This window comes from Dromiciops gliroides, chromosome 5 (assembly GCF_019393635.1).
Source record: "Dromiciops gliroides isolate mDroGli1 chromosome 5, mDroGli1.pri, whole genome shotgun sequence".
NCBI lineage: Eukaryota > Metazoa > Chordata > Mammalia > Microbiotheria > Microbiotheriidae > Dromiciops > Dromiciops gliroides.
Window position 1 is genome coordinate 194,765,885 of NC_057865.1, and position 15,867 is coordinate 194,781,751.

The 15,867-nt window shown below is 37.3% G+C and overlaps 1 protein-coding gene across 1 annotated transcript in view; it reads right to left on the reverse strand.

Moving 5' to 3' along the window:
- Positions 1-15,867, reverse strand: part of CREBL2 (cAMP responsive element binding protein like 2) — a 32,046-nt gene that overhangs the window by 8,801 nt on the left and 7,378 nt on the right. The window contains exon 2 of the mRNA XM_043965762.1: positions 2,131-2,328. Within this exon, the coding sequence (XP_043821697.1) occupies positions 2,131-2,328 (198 nt within the window). The remainder of the gene's footprint in view (positions 1-2,130; positions 2,329-15,867) is intronic.

A 15,867-nucleotide genomic window follows, 5' to 3' on the forward strand; every position in this document is an offset into this window, starting at 1 on the left:
ACCATAGGAACTCTGACCTGTCATTCCCCATTCTTGCCAAATAACCAGCCAATCTTCTCTTTTCTATCATACAATTCCTTAATGATGCCTACCTTTATAGAGTCCAACCCTCTCTTATAGTTAGGGAGGTGAATCTTCTTTCTATAATATTGGGAGGAATAGAAGCCCAAGAGACCTGGCTATACTCTGCCTAACAAAAGTTCTGAAGACAGCAAAATGTATTGAGAATCAACAGGGATGTTTTTAAACCAGCCATAAAAATTTACATCTATTTTTATGTTTTAAGTCCATATACCAAGGCAGTAAAGTATAGAGTAGTGGTGTCAAAATCAATAAGAAATGGATTTCTGCAGGAAACATACTGATTTAGAACACCACAAGTTAACATTATTTTTATTTATTTTGCTAAGCATTCCCCAATTAAATTTTAATCTGGTTCAAGCAGTTGGGAGTTTTGCCTGTGAATTTGACACCTCTGGACTATAGAAAATAAAGCTGGATATAAGAGTCTGTAAATATGGGTTAGAATCCAGTCTCAAGCAACTACTATCTGTGTGACCCAGGGCAACTCATTTAACCTCTCTCTACTTCAATTCCCTCATCTGAAAAATGGGAACATATAGCATACCTACCATAAAGGGTTACCATGTAGATAAAATGAAATTTTATAAAGTACTTTGTAAACATTAAGGCACTATATAAATGTAAGAAAATCCCCATTCTGTTATTTAGTACTGTTCCTAGGCAGGTTACACTCCTTTCTTCCTCCATTCTATACATCAATTCCTTCTCTTTGCTTTCTTCAGAACCAAACCACTCTCAGGAACTTTATTTTTCTTATTTAAGTCCAATAACATCATTCAAAAACATTAAGGTTCTGAAGGGATACTTGTTTCTTCTCTTATTTATAAGAACATTAGGATTACATCACCATATACAAATAAATTTACTTTTCTAGATTTCACTGGACTCATGTTTATATTTCAAAATTCTTCCTCATATCTGGTCTTTTCATCAGAACTTTTGAAAGTGTTCTATTCCATTAAAAGTCTATTTCCCCCCCAGAGAAGTATATCCAGCTTTGCAGGGTAAGTTATTCTTGGTTGCAAGCCTATCTCTTTTGACATCAGGAATACTGTATACAAAGATTTCCTTCAAATTAAGTAGTTGCTGCCAGGTCTTCTGTGGTCCTGACTATAGACCCTTTGGTACTTTTACTACTTTTTTTCTGGATGCTTCACTATTTTTTCTTTGACCCGAGAAGTCTGGATTTGGCTGACATTCCTGAACTTTTCGTTCTGGAGTTCCTTTAAGAAAGTGATTGGTAGATTCTTCCTCTCTTCACTTTGCCCTCCGGCTCTCATAAAGCTGGACAGTTTTGATTGCCCAAGTTTTTCTTTCTTTCTTTTTTAAGTCATGGTTTTCACAGAGACAATGATTCTTAAATCTCTACTTAATCTGTGTTTCAGTGACCTCTACCCTCTTTAGAACTATCAAAACATTTTGTTCATACATCTCTCATATACTCATCATATACTTTTTTGTAGTTTAATGTAACTTAATGTCTTATCTCCTTTACTAGACTATAAGTGCCCCAAGAGCAAGGACTAATCCTTATTTATTTTTCTTTCTACCTCAGTGTCTCACAAGGTATTCTTCAATCAATAAATGCATGTAGGATAAAGAGAAATCTAGTACTTCTAGTACTACTTACCTCTTTCATTACCAACCTCAAAAGACTCTTATAAGGAAAAGTCCCTATAAACCATGAAGGGCTATATAAATGTGAAATACTATTACTTTGCCTCCCCACAAATACCATCCCTCAAAGAATGTATGGCTAGTGAGGCTACACCAGAGTGTCAACCTCATAGCCTGGGTCAAACCAGATTACAATATAATTGGGAAATGTTTAACAAAATAAATAAAAATGCAATAAAACATAGTTAATGTTAATTTGTAGTTTTCTAAGTTGATAATGCAGCCACAGGGATCCATTTCTATCTGAGTTTGACAGCACTAATGTATACTATATAGTATCTAACAAATTTTCTACTCTATCATAAATTGAATGGAGACAGACACTGGATTAGAAATAAAGCTAAAACGAACAAAATAGAAATGCCTTACCATTTCCAGTTCTTCTCTGAGACCACAGATGGCTCTCTCCCGACTAGACACCAATTCTTCCAGATACTGATATCTCAGCTTCTTTCTGGCCCTACATTCTCTTGCACTCTGCCGGCTTCTCTCAAGTTTTGCCTTCAAGTCAATTTTGGCTGGCTTCCGACCACGTTTACCTGGTTTCTTTACTTTGCCTCCAACTACCTTCAGGAAGAAAAAAATTATCAATCATTCTCTTATCAATAGGATTAGGAGGTAGTCTATTACCAGCCCTGGTCCTCCGTACTTCAGGGCCAGAACTCTATCCACTTTGACACCTAGCTGTCCCTCTATTACCAGTCTTGTGACTAATATTGAACACTGGCAAAAAGGACACCTTGAAAAACAGGGCTAAGGGATAAGTTAACAAAATCAAGAAAGCAAAATCCTATTAAATGAACTGTGAATGTGAACTTCACGCAGATTTCTTTCCCCCTAAGACAGAGAAAGGGACCAAAAAAAGAGACTTTGATATAATTAAAATGTTAACTTTTTTTTACATGGAAGTTATAAAGTTGGTAAATGTTTTAAAGAAAGACTAGCTCACCTAAGTATACTTGGCTGTTGTTGCTACCCTTCAAATTCAAGCTCAAAGGTATCAACAGAAAGGCACAAGTATTTCAGATAATGTTCTTTTCTTTTTTAGGGCCAGAGACAGAAGCCTGGATAATTTTATAGGTTCAGAATTTTCTCCACAATTCCCAGGTTCCAGAGAGACCTTGTTTGTCCTGACATTCATAAGCATGGAATCACCAAATCACAAGAACTGGAACAGAACATGTATCATCTGGTCTACACACATACCAGTTGCAACACCCCTGACAACTGTTCATCCAGTCTCAGTCTGAACTCCACTGATGTGAAACTCACTATTGCATGAGGTAACCCATTTTTGTTTTGTTTTGTTTTGTTTTGTTTGGCTAGCATTAGTAGGAATTTCTTCCTACAAATTTTAAGTTCAATTTTACTCCCCTGTAACCTCTATCCATTGGTTCTAATTTTGTACTCTAAAAAGCCATAGAAAATAAATGTAATTCCTCTTCCTCATAACGGCCCTTCAAATATGTACTCATAGCTACTGTGTCCCTCATTTAGGTCTTCTCAGTTCAGGTTAAAATCCTCACTTCCTTTAATGATTCCTTGCTTTTCATGGTATAAAATGGTCACAACAATCCTGGTTATTACCCTCCTCTGGTTATGCTTCAACTTGTCAATGTCACTTAAAAAATGTGGTACCTAAAACAGAACACAATACTGAACAGCACAGAGTATTATAGGACTATAACCACTGTTGTTCTGGACACTAAAGTGCATTCTTATTCATACAGCCTAAGATTATATTTGGGTTTTTTGGTTTTGGGGGGGTTTGGGGTTTGTTGGGGTTTTTTGCAAATCACATCACACTAATAATACCTACAAAGGTTTTAGCCAATAAAAACTCAAGACTTTACACTTCTCTTGCTAATATTTCATATCTTTTTATTTTAGTTTATCATCCCAGAATACCAGGATCTTTTTGAAATTTGTCACACAAAGTATTACTTACCCTTTCTAGATTTCAATAAGCTACAAATTTGTTAATTATGCCATCTATATATTCATCCAAATGATGAATAAAAACTCTGATAAGGAATGGGTCAAGGGCAGAACTACATGGTAAAGCCACTAAATATCTGCTAGTAGATACTGTCCATAAGGATATCATGAGAAAAAGTCCAATGTCTCCCACAAATCCAGATGTTCTACATATATTGAATCCCTGGATCTTCCAATTATCTTACTCATTTTCTCACAGAAGTGGGAGGTCAAAAGAGTGGTACACAGCATGTATTTTCTGACTTTTTCAACATACTGATTGGTTTTACTGGGGATAGGTTGTCTCTCCTTCCTCCTTTTCTTTAAAAAAAATTTGTTATATATGTTGGTTCTCTGGAAGGGATTGGGGGAGAAATACTAAAAGAAATTCTAGGAACACAAAACCCAAAATATATCAATAAAATTTATTTTAAAATAAAACAAATGTAGTTTAGTCATCTTTTATGTCCTACTTTGGAATCTCCTGAGGTATTTATATAAAAGTGTGACTTAAGCCTCAGACACTTGACACTTACTAACTGTGTGACCCTAGGCAAGTCACTTAACACTCACTGCCCCCCAGCCAAAAAAAAAGACAAACAGATCAAGTCATTCAAGTCTTTTTTTTAAATTAAGCAGAAGAAAATAAAAGGCCAGAAGGAAAAAGACAAGCAGGATACCTCTGAAATTTATATATTGAATTTATTATATACTTAAAAGGAAAAGAAAGTTGTATATGATAGAAGACTCTCAATTTCATAGATAATTTTTTTTTATGCTCTCTATATAGAAATGCTTGCTTTATTTGATGTTTACGTTCTGAATAATTTTTAAAAAACGGTTGCCTAGTAAATGGTAGTGATTGTAGTAGTAGCTACAGTATCTAATATTCATAAGGTGCTCTTGGGAGAGCAAAGCATATAGATTAATATGTGCTTTAAATTAAATTTAAATAAATAAATTTAAATTTAAATTAATAGATTACACAGATTAATTTTATTTAATCCTAACAAAAAACTTGTGATTTACTGTTATCATCCCAATTTTATAGATAAGGAAATTGAGGCTGCTTTGACCAAAATCACACAGCTATTACATGTCTAAGGCAAGATTTGAGCTTAGGTTTCCTATCTCTAGTATTCTGTTTACCAGAAATAAACAAAAGGATCAGAAAGCTAAAAATGAGGAGAATACAGTATCTTAGAAACTAAGATTTAGGATGAGAAATAAGCAAAATGAATATAACTACAGCAAAATCTCTAGTGACTTCAAGGTTTTTCTGGAGGTCAATGAGACCAGATGCCAGATTTCAGGGAGTCAAGGGAAGCAAATGGTAAAGTAGCACATACAGAATGACCATTCCACAAGTTTGGCTATGCAAAGACCAGCAAAGAAAAAAGATGCTCTCCAGTTAGTGAATGGCTTAACAAACTGTGGCACATGAATGTCACAGAATACTATGATGAAATATAAATAATTCAGAGAACTACAGAAAGACATGAATGGATGCAAAGTGAAAAAAGCAAATCCAGGAAAACAACAAAGATAATGATTACAACAATGTTAACAATTGCAACTGTAACAAAATCATGTTAACACTGTAATTATAATGATGGAGTTTAGCCACCTCCCTCCCTTCTTTACAAAGGTGGGGCATAAACAGTTTGTTGGTCTTTGCATAGCTAAACTTCTTGAATGGTCATTCTATATTTGCTGCTTCCTGTCAAACTCAGCTGATGTGTTGGCTAGTTTTGATGAACTGCTTTTTCCTCCCTTCTGTCTTTTATTCTTCATTATAAAGAATAGCCATTGCTATTATGTCTTATGTTATATTATATCTTATATCTCTCAGAAGGATAAAAGGAAGGCATATATTTGGAAATGAAGGTGATGCAAAATCAAAAGCTATTAAGAAAAAAAATCTAATAAGTTTGGTTATAAAGTAGTTGGCAATTGCATTGGTGTTAAAAGAATGCTTCTTAAAATTGAAGAGGCCTGTCACACCCAAACCTGGAGGCAGGTTCACTTCAATGAACCTGGAACTACTACTCTCAGGCCCAGTTTATCAGAAGTAATTTAGCACTGGCCCTGGACTCAGGAGGACCTGAGTTCAAATCCGACCTCAGACACTTAACACTTCCTAGCTGTGTGACCCTGGGCAAGTTACCTTACTCCAATTGCATCACCAAAAAAAGAAGAAGAAGAAGAAGAAGAAGAAGAAGAAGAAGAAGAAGAAGAAGAAGAAGAAGAAGAAGAAGAAGAAGAAGAAGAAGAAGAAGAAGAAGAAGAAGAAGAAGAAGAAGAAGAAGAAGAAGAAGAAGAAGAAGAAGAAGAAGAAGAAGAAGAAGAAGAAGAAGAAGAAGAAGAAGAAGAAGAAGAAGAAGAAGAAGAAGAAGAAAAAGAAGTAATTTAGGCTGGGTATATGTCCAAGTATAAATTTAGAATTGTAGTAAGATTGTGATCATGCTCAAAGAACATAACACAATGCTGGCTACTGAACACATTCATTCATTCATTTATTCATTCATCTTTTCCACAGAACCAGAAGCTGTATTTTATTCTCCTTTCTTTCTTTCATCATCTCACTGCTCTTTACAAACAACTAATTATACAACAAATCAAGATGGGTTAGGTTCTACAGGTGAAGGAACAGAGATGTTGAAAAATTAAGTGTCTTGTTCAAGATTGCACGGTGAGTCAATGAAATAGATAAGAACTAACTCCCGATGTCTTGAGAGTCTAGCAGCTTCTCTGACCATGGACATCTGGTGACTTTTGTATAAAAATAAAAAATAAAAAATACAGGTACATGAAAATTTTTTTAACAATAAACAATTTAAAATTTAAACATTTTTAGAAGTTTAAAAACATGATAAACAACTTCATTCTACATCACAGTTTCTCATACACCCAGACAATTTATTTACTTTGCCCAATAAATGCTACATAGACAAAGAAAACACCAGGATATTTCAATGTCAACATCAGTCAGTCAATAAACATTTACTTAGTGGCTACTACATGCCAGACACTGTGCTAAGCTCTGGAGATATGAGGGGGAAAGATAGTCCCTGCCCTCAAGAAGCTCACAATCTAATGGGGGAGACAACAAGCAGACAAAAAATGCACATACAAGCTATGTACAAGATAAATAAGAAATAACTAAAAGAGGGAAACACTAAAATTAAGAGGGGTTGGTAAAGGCTTCCTATAAAAGAATGGATTTTAATTGGGATTTAAAGGAAGCCAGAGAAGCCAGTAGGCAGAGATGAAGAGGAAGAGCATTCAAGGCATGGGGCTGTGATTTTATTTGTGCAATGGTCCTGAGGCCCAGGGAAGGTAAGTGATTTGTTCGAGATTACACAGCCATTGGTGATATTTCAGATGAAATTTTGATCTACTTTTGACTCCAAGCCCAGCACTCCATTTTCCCATTGTGCCTCTACCAGGATGATGGAACAATAAAAGTCTTTTGAAGGATGTCACACACTGGATTGGTCCATGGCTTTTACCTCTTTATTGCAAAATATGACAAATATCCAGCATGTGACAACAGGATGTGAGCTGTAGTGATAGATACTTTCATTCCTGTGGATGAGCTAGTCTTTAACATTTGTGACAGATAATTTCTAAGAACATTAGATTGCTTATGTCACTAGGACTACAGTGTTCAATTATAATCAGCAAAGGAGGAACAACTTGACCTTCCTGGATCTCAAGCCCTGAAAAGAAAGACAAGATGTCCCTGGATATAGAAAATTAAGAAGAGTCTTCCCTTTAGTGGTGCATCTATGGGAACTGGAAAGACGAAAAAAACAAATCCATAATAGGTCACACCTTTTTTTTAGAAATTTAACAAGAATAAGTCTACTTCATGATAGAAGCATGGAAAATATATTCAGGAAAGGTATAGCATTGGTTCAAGAGCAAAACAAATTCTTGAATGTTCTCATCTGCCATAGTGGCAGGGTCCAGTCAGAAAGGTATGTTGGCTTGCACAGCAACAGGGAGTCCATCAAGTCTGAGTAGTTCCAATTCCTTGTGCAATGGACTTTTTTTTTTTGAGGGGCAATGAGGGTTAAGTGACTTGCCCAGGGTCACACAGCTAGTAACTGTCAAGTGTCTGAGACTGGATTTGAACTCAGGTCCTCCTGAATCCAAGGCCAGTGCTTTATCCACTGCGCCACCTAGCTGCCCCCACAATAGACTTTTTATGTCTTAGAATGTGATTCGGAAGCTATATCAACAATTCAAGCTTTAATATTGTGGACCAATTAAAGATGATTTCACTGTCTTTTGAGGGGAAATTCAGGCTAGTATGTGTAATTTAGAAGATGTTTCTTCTCCCACAGGGAGAATTTCCCTTTCCTCTTCTGTTGCTGGTACCATAAAGATGAATTCTCAAGGCTGCCAGCTCTCCAAAGGAGATGCATAAATCAGCTAAAGCAGGAACTATTACTGTTGCAGGCTGCCTTTTTTTGTGCTATGGCCTCCTTTGGAAGTCTAGAGAAGCCTATGAATCCCTTATCAGAATGTTTTTTAACTGCACAAAATACAATAAATAAAGGTTAGTAAAAATAAAGATGTAATCAGTCCATGGGCCTCAAATTAAGAACTTCTGTTCCACAGGAAATACAAGATTTCATCTTTAAATTAAGTTCTTTCCCCTGTGCCAGCAAAATGAAAATAGATTAAAAGGGAGTGGTACAAGCAAAAAATTGAAGGACAAAATGCTTAGGGAAGTAGCCCTTTCTCTCTTTTTTTGTGGGGCAATGAGGGGTAAGTGACTTGCCCAAGGTCACACAGCTAGCAAGTATCAAGTGTCTGAGGCCAAATTTGAACTCAGGTCCTCCTGAATCCAGGGCCAGTGCTTTATCCACTGTGCCACCTAGCTGCCCCTGAAGTAGCTCTTTCTCAAGTCAGAGGTAAATAATCACACTATGTGTTTTCTAGCCCTAAAGAACACAACTTTAATGAAATTTTTAAAAATCCATCTAAAAATCTACTATATGCTGATAAAAATATGAAAAATCTTTCCTGTTTTCCAGCCTGGTCACTGCCCACTATCACCATCCTACAAGAATCATACCAGGATAATTCATATTGTGACCCCAAACCAAAATAATTGGATAAAATAAAGTTTTTAGAGAAAACTCTGGTAAAGTTTTATGGAAACTTTATAGAAATACATTCTGGTGTGTGCTATTTAGAGTCAACCCCCCCGTCTCTGGAGCTGGATAGCATTTTTCACCATAAGTCCTTCAGAACTGTCATGGATCACTATATTGCTGGAAATAGCTAAGTCATTAGGAGTTGATCATCAGGGGCAGCTAGGTAGTGCAGTAGATAAAGCACTGGACCTGCATACAGGAGAACCTGAGTTCAAATTCGGCCTCAGACACTTGACACTTAGTAGCTGTGTGACCCTGGGCAAGTCACTTAACCCTCATTGCCCCAGGGTGGGAAAAAGAGTTGATCATCATACAATATTGCTGTTAACTTTGTACAATGGTTCTGCTCACTTCACTCTGTATCAGTTCATAAAGTCCAATGGGTTTTTTTCTGAAACCATTCTGCTCATCATTTCTTATAGCAAAACAGTATTCCACCACAATCATATACTACAACTTGTTCAGACATTCCACAATTGATGGACATCCCCTTGATTTCCAATTCTTTGCCAACACAAAAAGAGCTGCTATAAATAATTATGTACATAGAGATTCTTTTCTCGATCTCTTTGGGATATAGACCTAGTAGTGGTATTACTGGGCCAAAGGACATGCACATTTTCATAGCCCTATGGGCATAGTTCCAAATAGCTCTCCAGAATGGCTGGATTAGTTCACAACTCCAATTAGTGCCCTCAGCATTTGTCATTTTGCTTTTCTGTCATCTGATAGATGTAGAGTGGCATCTCAGAGTTGTTTTAATTTGCACTAATGATTTAGAGCATTTTTTTCATATGACTATAAATAGCTTTGATTTCTTCTTCTAAAAACTGCCTTTTCATATCCTTTGGTCATTTATCAATTGGGGAATGACTCATATTCTTATAAATTTGATTGGAGGTTTTGATTCACTGTTAACATGTATTGTCTCACTGAAGGTTAGCCATGGTGAGTAACAACTAGAAGAGCTCATAATCTCATGGCACACATAGAGATGCCTGATTTGAAGTGGTCCTGGAAAATCTCCCCATTAGAGAAGGTACCAAAGGGACATGACAACTACAATTCAGTCTCTGGTTCCTTTGCAGGCACTTAGTACTTTCAGTTCCACTCTCCTAGGTCCCTCTGTAAATTCTTACTCCAGTTCTAAGCTAAGATTCCTTAATAAGCCTTGCCCTAATTTATTTTTTTGCTAGGAACTTTCTTCCAGATATTTTATACTTCCTGTATACCAATGAAGTACTGAGGCTGTCCATCCATTCTTCCTTACTTTCATATGTCCAATCAACCCACCTCCTTTTCTCATCTTTATACATTTTCTCAATCATAACCCTTGTCACTTTTGGAGTAAAGCTTTTCACTATACATATGCTATGGCCAACTTGTAGTCACCATGCATCTTTCCACTGCCCTTTGAACTACCTAAAATTTGATTCCTAAGAGACTGTTCCACCAGTAACAACCCTATAGTATTACCTCCAGAACATCTGTGTTAAAAAGATGGGTCTTTGTGCTAAGGGACATTTTGGAATTGTAAGAAGACCTGGGCAGCTTTCCACATTCAATTCAGAGTGCTCTCTTGCTCCTCTTTAAATGTGTACTGAACTCACTGACCAATTCATTGTTCCTGTCCCAAATACAATTAAAACAAGTTTCATGGTGACCATCTTTTAGAGGGTAGACAAAGAAAAAAAGAAGAGAAGTGATCTGTATAAAATGTAATCAGCACCACAGCTTTAAGATTCTGCAACCCTAACGCTACACTAAAAACCCTCTCTTGCTCTCACTGTCTGTGTGTATCTCTTGTTGCCAACTACAACCTTAAACAAAGGAAAATATTTGTTCAGTTCTTTGTGTTTCTTGCCTATTTCTGTTTTTCTTTGCTTAATCTGTCTCTGTGGTCATAACAGAGGACACAAAAATTGCAAATTAAAGCTTCTTCCAGAAAAAAGGAAAGGGGGAGGGAGGGTGGGAGGGAGCGAGAGAGGAAGAGAGAGAGCAAGCACCTTAACTGACAAAATAGTTACTAGTTATGAGAGAGAGAGAGAGAGAGATCAGGTTCAAAGAAGTAGCAAAGATGATGGAAGGCAGTAACAATGATTATATCTGTTCCTATGCCAGAGATGAAAAAATATGCATTGCCAAACAAAGAGAAATAACACATGTTAACCCAAGTCACTTGGAAAATTAATTAGCTCACCATCATGAAATAAGATTAAATTTAAATGACATTTGGGGGCAGCTAGGTAGCACAGTGGATAAAATGCCAGCCCTGGATTCAGGAGGACCTGAGTTCAAATTTGACCTTAGATATTTGACACTTACTAGCTGTGTGACCCTGGGCAAGTCACTTAACCCTCATTGCCCCATGGGGGTGGGATTTAAATAACATTTAAATCACATCTCCTAAAGGTTGTTTTTAATATTGTGACTCCCCTTGCTCATTTAATTAAGTCTTGTTAATTATTTATGATCTCTCAAATTCATCCCTTCCTCTCTGTTTCCTCTGTTCCCACTTTAGTACAGGCACTCCTACATTACTTTTCTTAATTGGTCTCTCTGCCTCCAGACTCCTTACTTTAATCCATCCCATGCATTGAACCAGATTAGCCTTCTTATAACAACTCTTTGATTATGTCACTCTTCCTTAAGAATTTATAATAGTTTCTCCATTGCTTATTGAATCAAGTCCAAATGCATCATTTATAACAGTTGAGGCTCACCATCCAAGCCCCCTCCCACCATCAGCCTTCTCTCTCCTCTCTAACACGTATTCTGAGATTCAATCCAGCTAGTCTCTTAAACATACTTTCTGTTTATTCCTACCTTTAAATCTTTACTCATGATTTGTTCTCCTTCCTTCCTTCCTTTCTGCCCTCAACAATGCAAATCCTATACTTCTTCAAAGCCCAGTTAAAGATCAACTTCTCTTCCAAGAAGCCTTCCATTCCCAGTGGCATTTCCCTTCTCTGTACTCCTACTATCCTTAGAGTTGGCATCATATAGCATAAAATTTAGATAAGACACAGTCTCTGACTTCTTTGAGTGTTTCCTTTGGTTCTGGATTGTGATTTTATCAGGGTAGGGACATCCTAGTGTGGAAACTTCCTCCTGTAACTTTTCAGTAACTAGTCTTAGATAATTCCAGCTTTCCCACATCCTATGGTCATTTAATCTCTTTAAGTCCATTTACTCTTTTGTGAAAAGAGGGGGTTGGTCTAGAAGACCTCTAAAATATCAGTCCCTTTCAGCTCTAGATCTATATGAGTCTATGATTTGCCTGGTACAGCAAGAGAGTGAGTGACTTTCCATGGACACACAGCTGTCAGAGGCAAGTATTTAAAGATCTTCCTGACAAGAAATGCTTGCCCCTACTAGCACCCAGCGCCAACTAAATGAATTTAGATTTAAACTGTTTTCATGATGTCTCCATTCTTCTTTGCATTCATGCTGCCTGTCATTCTTTCATGTTGGCATAGTGTCTGTAGAAGATGCTTGTGAAAAACTGATGCCACAAAATTAAGAATGGTGATATACCCTTTGACCCAGCAATACCACTTTTGGGTCTTTTTCCCAAAGAGATCATGGAAAAGGGAAAAGGACCCACATGTACAAAAATATTTACAGCTGCTCTTTTTATGGTGGCAAGGAATTGGAAATTGAGGGGATGCCCATAAATTGGGGAATGGCTGAACAAGTTGTGGTATATGAATGTAATGGAATACTATTATGCTGTAAGAAACAATGAGCAGGAGGAGTTCAGAGAAACCTGGAAGGACTTGCATGAACTGATGATGAGTGGGATGAGCAGAAACCAGGAGAACATTGTACACAGTATCATCAACATTATGTGTTGATCAACTGTGATAGACTAGATTCTTCTCACCAGTCCAACGGTACAAGAAAGTTCCAAAGGACTCATGATGGAAAACGCTCTCCAAATCCAGGAAAAAAAAAAGGGAACTGTGGAATATGGACGCTGATTGGACCATACTATTTCTTTTGGTTTTGGTGTTGTTGTTTTTCTTTTTTGAGGTTTTTCCTTTTTGCTCTGATTCTTCTCGTATAATATGACCAATGCAGAAATATGTTTAATGTTATTATTTATATATGTAATATCAGATTACCTGCTGTCTAGGGGAGGGGGCGAGGGAGGGAGAAAAATTTGAAATTGGAAATCATATATAAACATATGTTGAAAACTAAAACAAACAACCAAACAACCAAATAAATAAATAAAAGAATGTTGATATTTTGTTATCAGCATATGTCCTAGGAGAAAGGTTAAATAATGCTCCTGAAGCAACTTTTTCTGGAGTTTACAGTCAATTAAGCAAACAAATACATTTAATTTAATTTCCTGACAAATATTTCTTCTACTAGTCTGCCAGACTCCAAGGCAGGGACTCTTAATTGTTTTTGCATCACAGACCTCTCTGGCAATCTGGTGAAGCCTGAGCATCGTTTCTCACATTGTTTTCAAGTGAATAAAATACAATACATAGGATTACAAAGAAGTCGATTACATTGAAATATAGTTATCAAAAGTCAATCTTTTAAGACAGGAACTACTTCTAGGATGGTGGTGCCTATTAAAATGCACATGTTAATGTTACTTGGCAAAGTGAAGAAAGAATATCAAAGTATTGGTACCTCTGGTAAGGGTAAATTTAGATGAACTGGCTTTTACCTAGAAAGCAGGAACTCTGTGGAGATGGTAGAGCTGGGATGGAGAGGGCAGGAAAGCTCTAAAATATGAGGTACAGCCTGGAAGAAGCTTAGCCATCTCTTTGTGGAAGGGCACACAGCCAGAAAGGAGCACTACAACACCAAGAGACCGAAAGGGGAAATTCAAAAGGCAAAGTTGGCAACATTTTGTTTCATAATAAGTGGAGGAGAGCTATGGGCTGGTAACAACTGATTTATATAGTACTTTAAAGTTTCCTCAAATAATAACCCAATGAAGCAGGCACTATGCCTAGTATGATCCTCATTTTACACAAGAGAAAGCCAAGTCTCAAAGAAATTAAGTAACTTGACCAGAATGATTGGGCTAATAAGTGCTAGAGGCCAAATCTGAATCTAGGTCTGATTTCGAGTCTAGTACTTTTTAACAAAGACCATAAATATGCCAAAAATCAGCCTTTTTACTCCTCAACCAACTTGATGTCTTTGCATAGGAAATGGAAAACCAGAAGGAGAGAAAAGGCCACCACCATTCGACTGAAACCAAAGATGGTCTTATGTTCATCCTCTCCTCTGAAAGGTAGGGCTGGGCCCTGACCTATGATACACCCAAACTGCCAATAATGATACACTATTAGTACACTTTAGACTGTGGCTTGATGACATCTAGAATATTAGAGAGGAGGAGCAGTGTGAAAGTCAAGATTTAAATAATAAACTAAGACAAAAGATTCTGCAGGTGATTCCTGACCTACAAAGACTGGATATTTAAACTGTGTACTGCAGACATGGTAGGTAAAGGGAAGGAGACTCTTAAAACATGCTTTAGCACTCCTGCATAGTTCTATGAGAGAAGGCATCTGGGGCTATGCAGAATCTCCAGTATTCTACTCCTAGTTTCATGAACTAAAGAAGCTGTAGGACTTATATAAGCACAACTCTTGGAATGACATCATGGCACCTTTGATGAAAAAATATTTTCTGAGCACCAAGTATAACACTATGCTAGGGCAGCTAGGTGGCCCAGTGGATAGAGTGCTGGGCTTGAAATCAGGAAGACTCATCTCCCGGAGTTCAAATCTGGCCTCAGACACTTACAAGCTGTGTGATCCTGGGCAAGTCACTTAATCCTGTTTACCTCAGTTTCTTCATCTGTAAAATGAGCTGGAAAAAGAAATGGCAATCCACTCCAGCATGTTTTCTAAGAAGACCCCTAACGCAGTAATGAAGAGTCAGACATAACTGAAACGACTGCACAACAACAAAAGGTACGGAAATGCCTAAGAAATATTTAGTTTCCCTAAAGTTGGGAAAATAAGACCCAACATGAAAAGTTAGCAATACTACAAGTGAGTGTGTCAAGTGAGTGATACAATAACAAGTAAATGGCTAAAGTTTGGCTGGCCCAAACTGGCTCCTAATCCTGTCACCCAATCTTCAGCCAAGTTTATCTAGACATGTGCCTATCAGCTTTGTTCTGTTGATGTTGCTACTGGGAATCTATCAGCTGATTATCTGTAGCTGGGGAAGTCAGTCAACCAAAGCACTGTCCTAATAAAGCCATGGTCACAGTAAATCCTTGTGTGGAGCACTTAGCTGTACTCTGTTCCACAGTTACAAACTGCAACCCTACCCCAGCTCTCTCAAAAATGTCTGCAGTGGGGCAGCTAGGTGGCACAGTGGATAAAGCACCAGTCCTGGATTCAGGAAGACCTGAGTTCAAATCTGGCCTCAGACACTTGACACTTACTAGCTGTGTGACACTGGGCAAGTCACTTAACCCTCATTGCCTCACAAAAAATAACAAAAAACAACACCAAAAAAATGTATGCAGTAATAAGAAGTGAGAAGGAGAGTAGCAGAATGAAAGTAAATATAGATCAGTGCACTACTAGAAAAATAATTCAAAATATCCATTTCACTGATGCTAGCTCATAGTTGCATTCTTTACAGGCAAACCACTGATCTCAAAAAAATATACCAATGATGCAATCCACAATACACTTCTCTCCCTTCCTACTTGCTGTCACTCTTCCTTCTTTTCTCTTTCCTATTATCTTTTCAAAGGGGTAACCTAGCACATAAAGGATTGGACCTGGAAGTCATAAAGCCATGGAGTCAAATCCTGGCTCTTACCAGCCATGACCCTGGGCCAATCACACAACGTATCTAAACCTCAATTTCCTCATCTACAAAATGGGGATAATACCTGTAGTACCTACCTCACCAAGTGGCTATGAGGCTCAATCGAGATAACATATATAGACTTTGG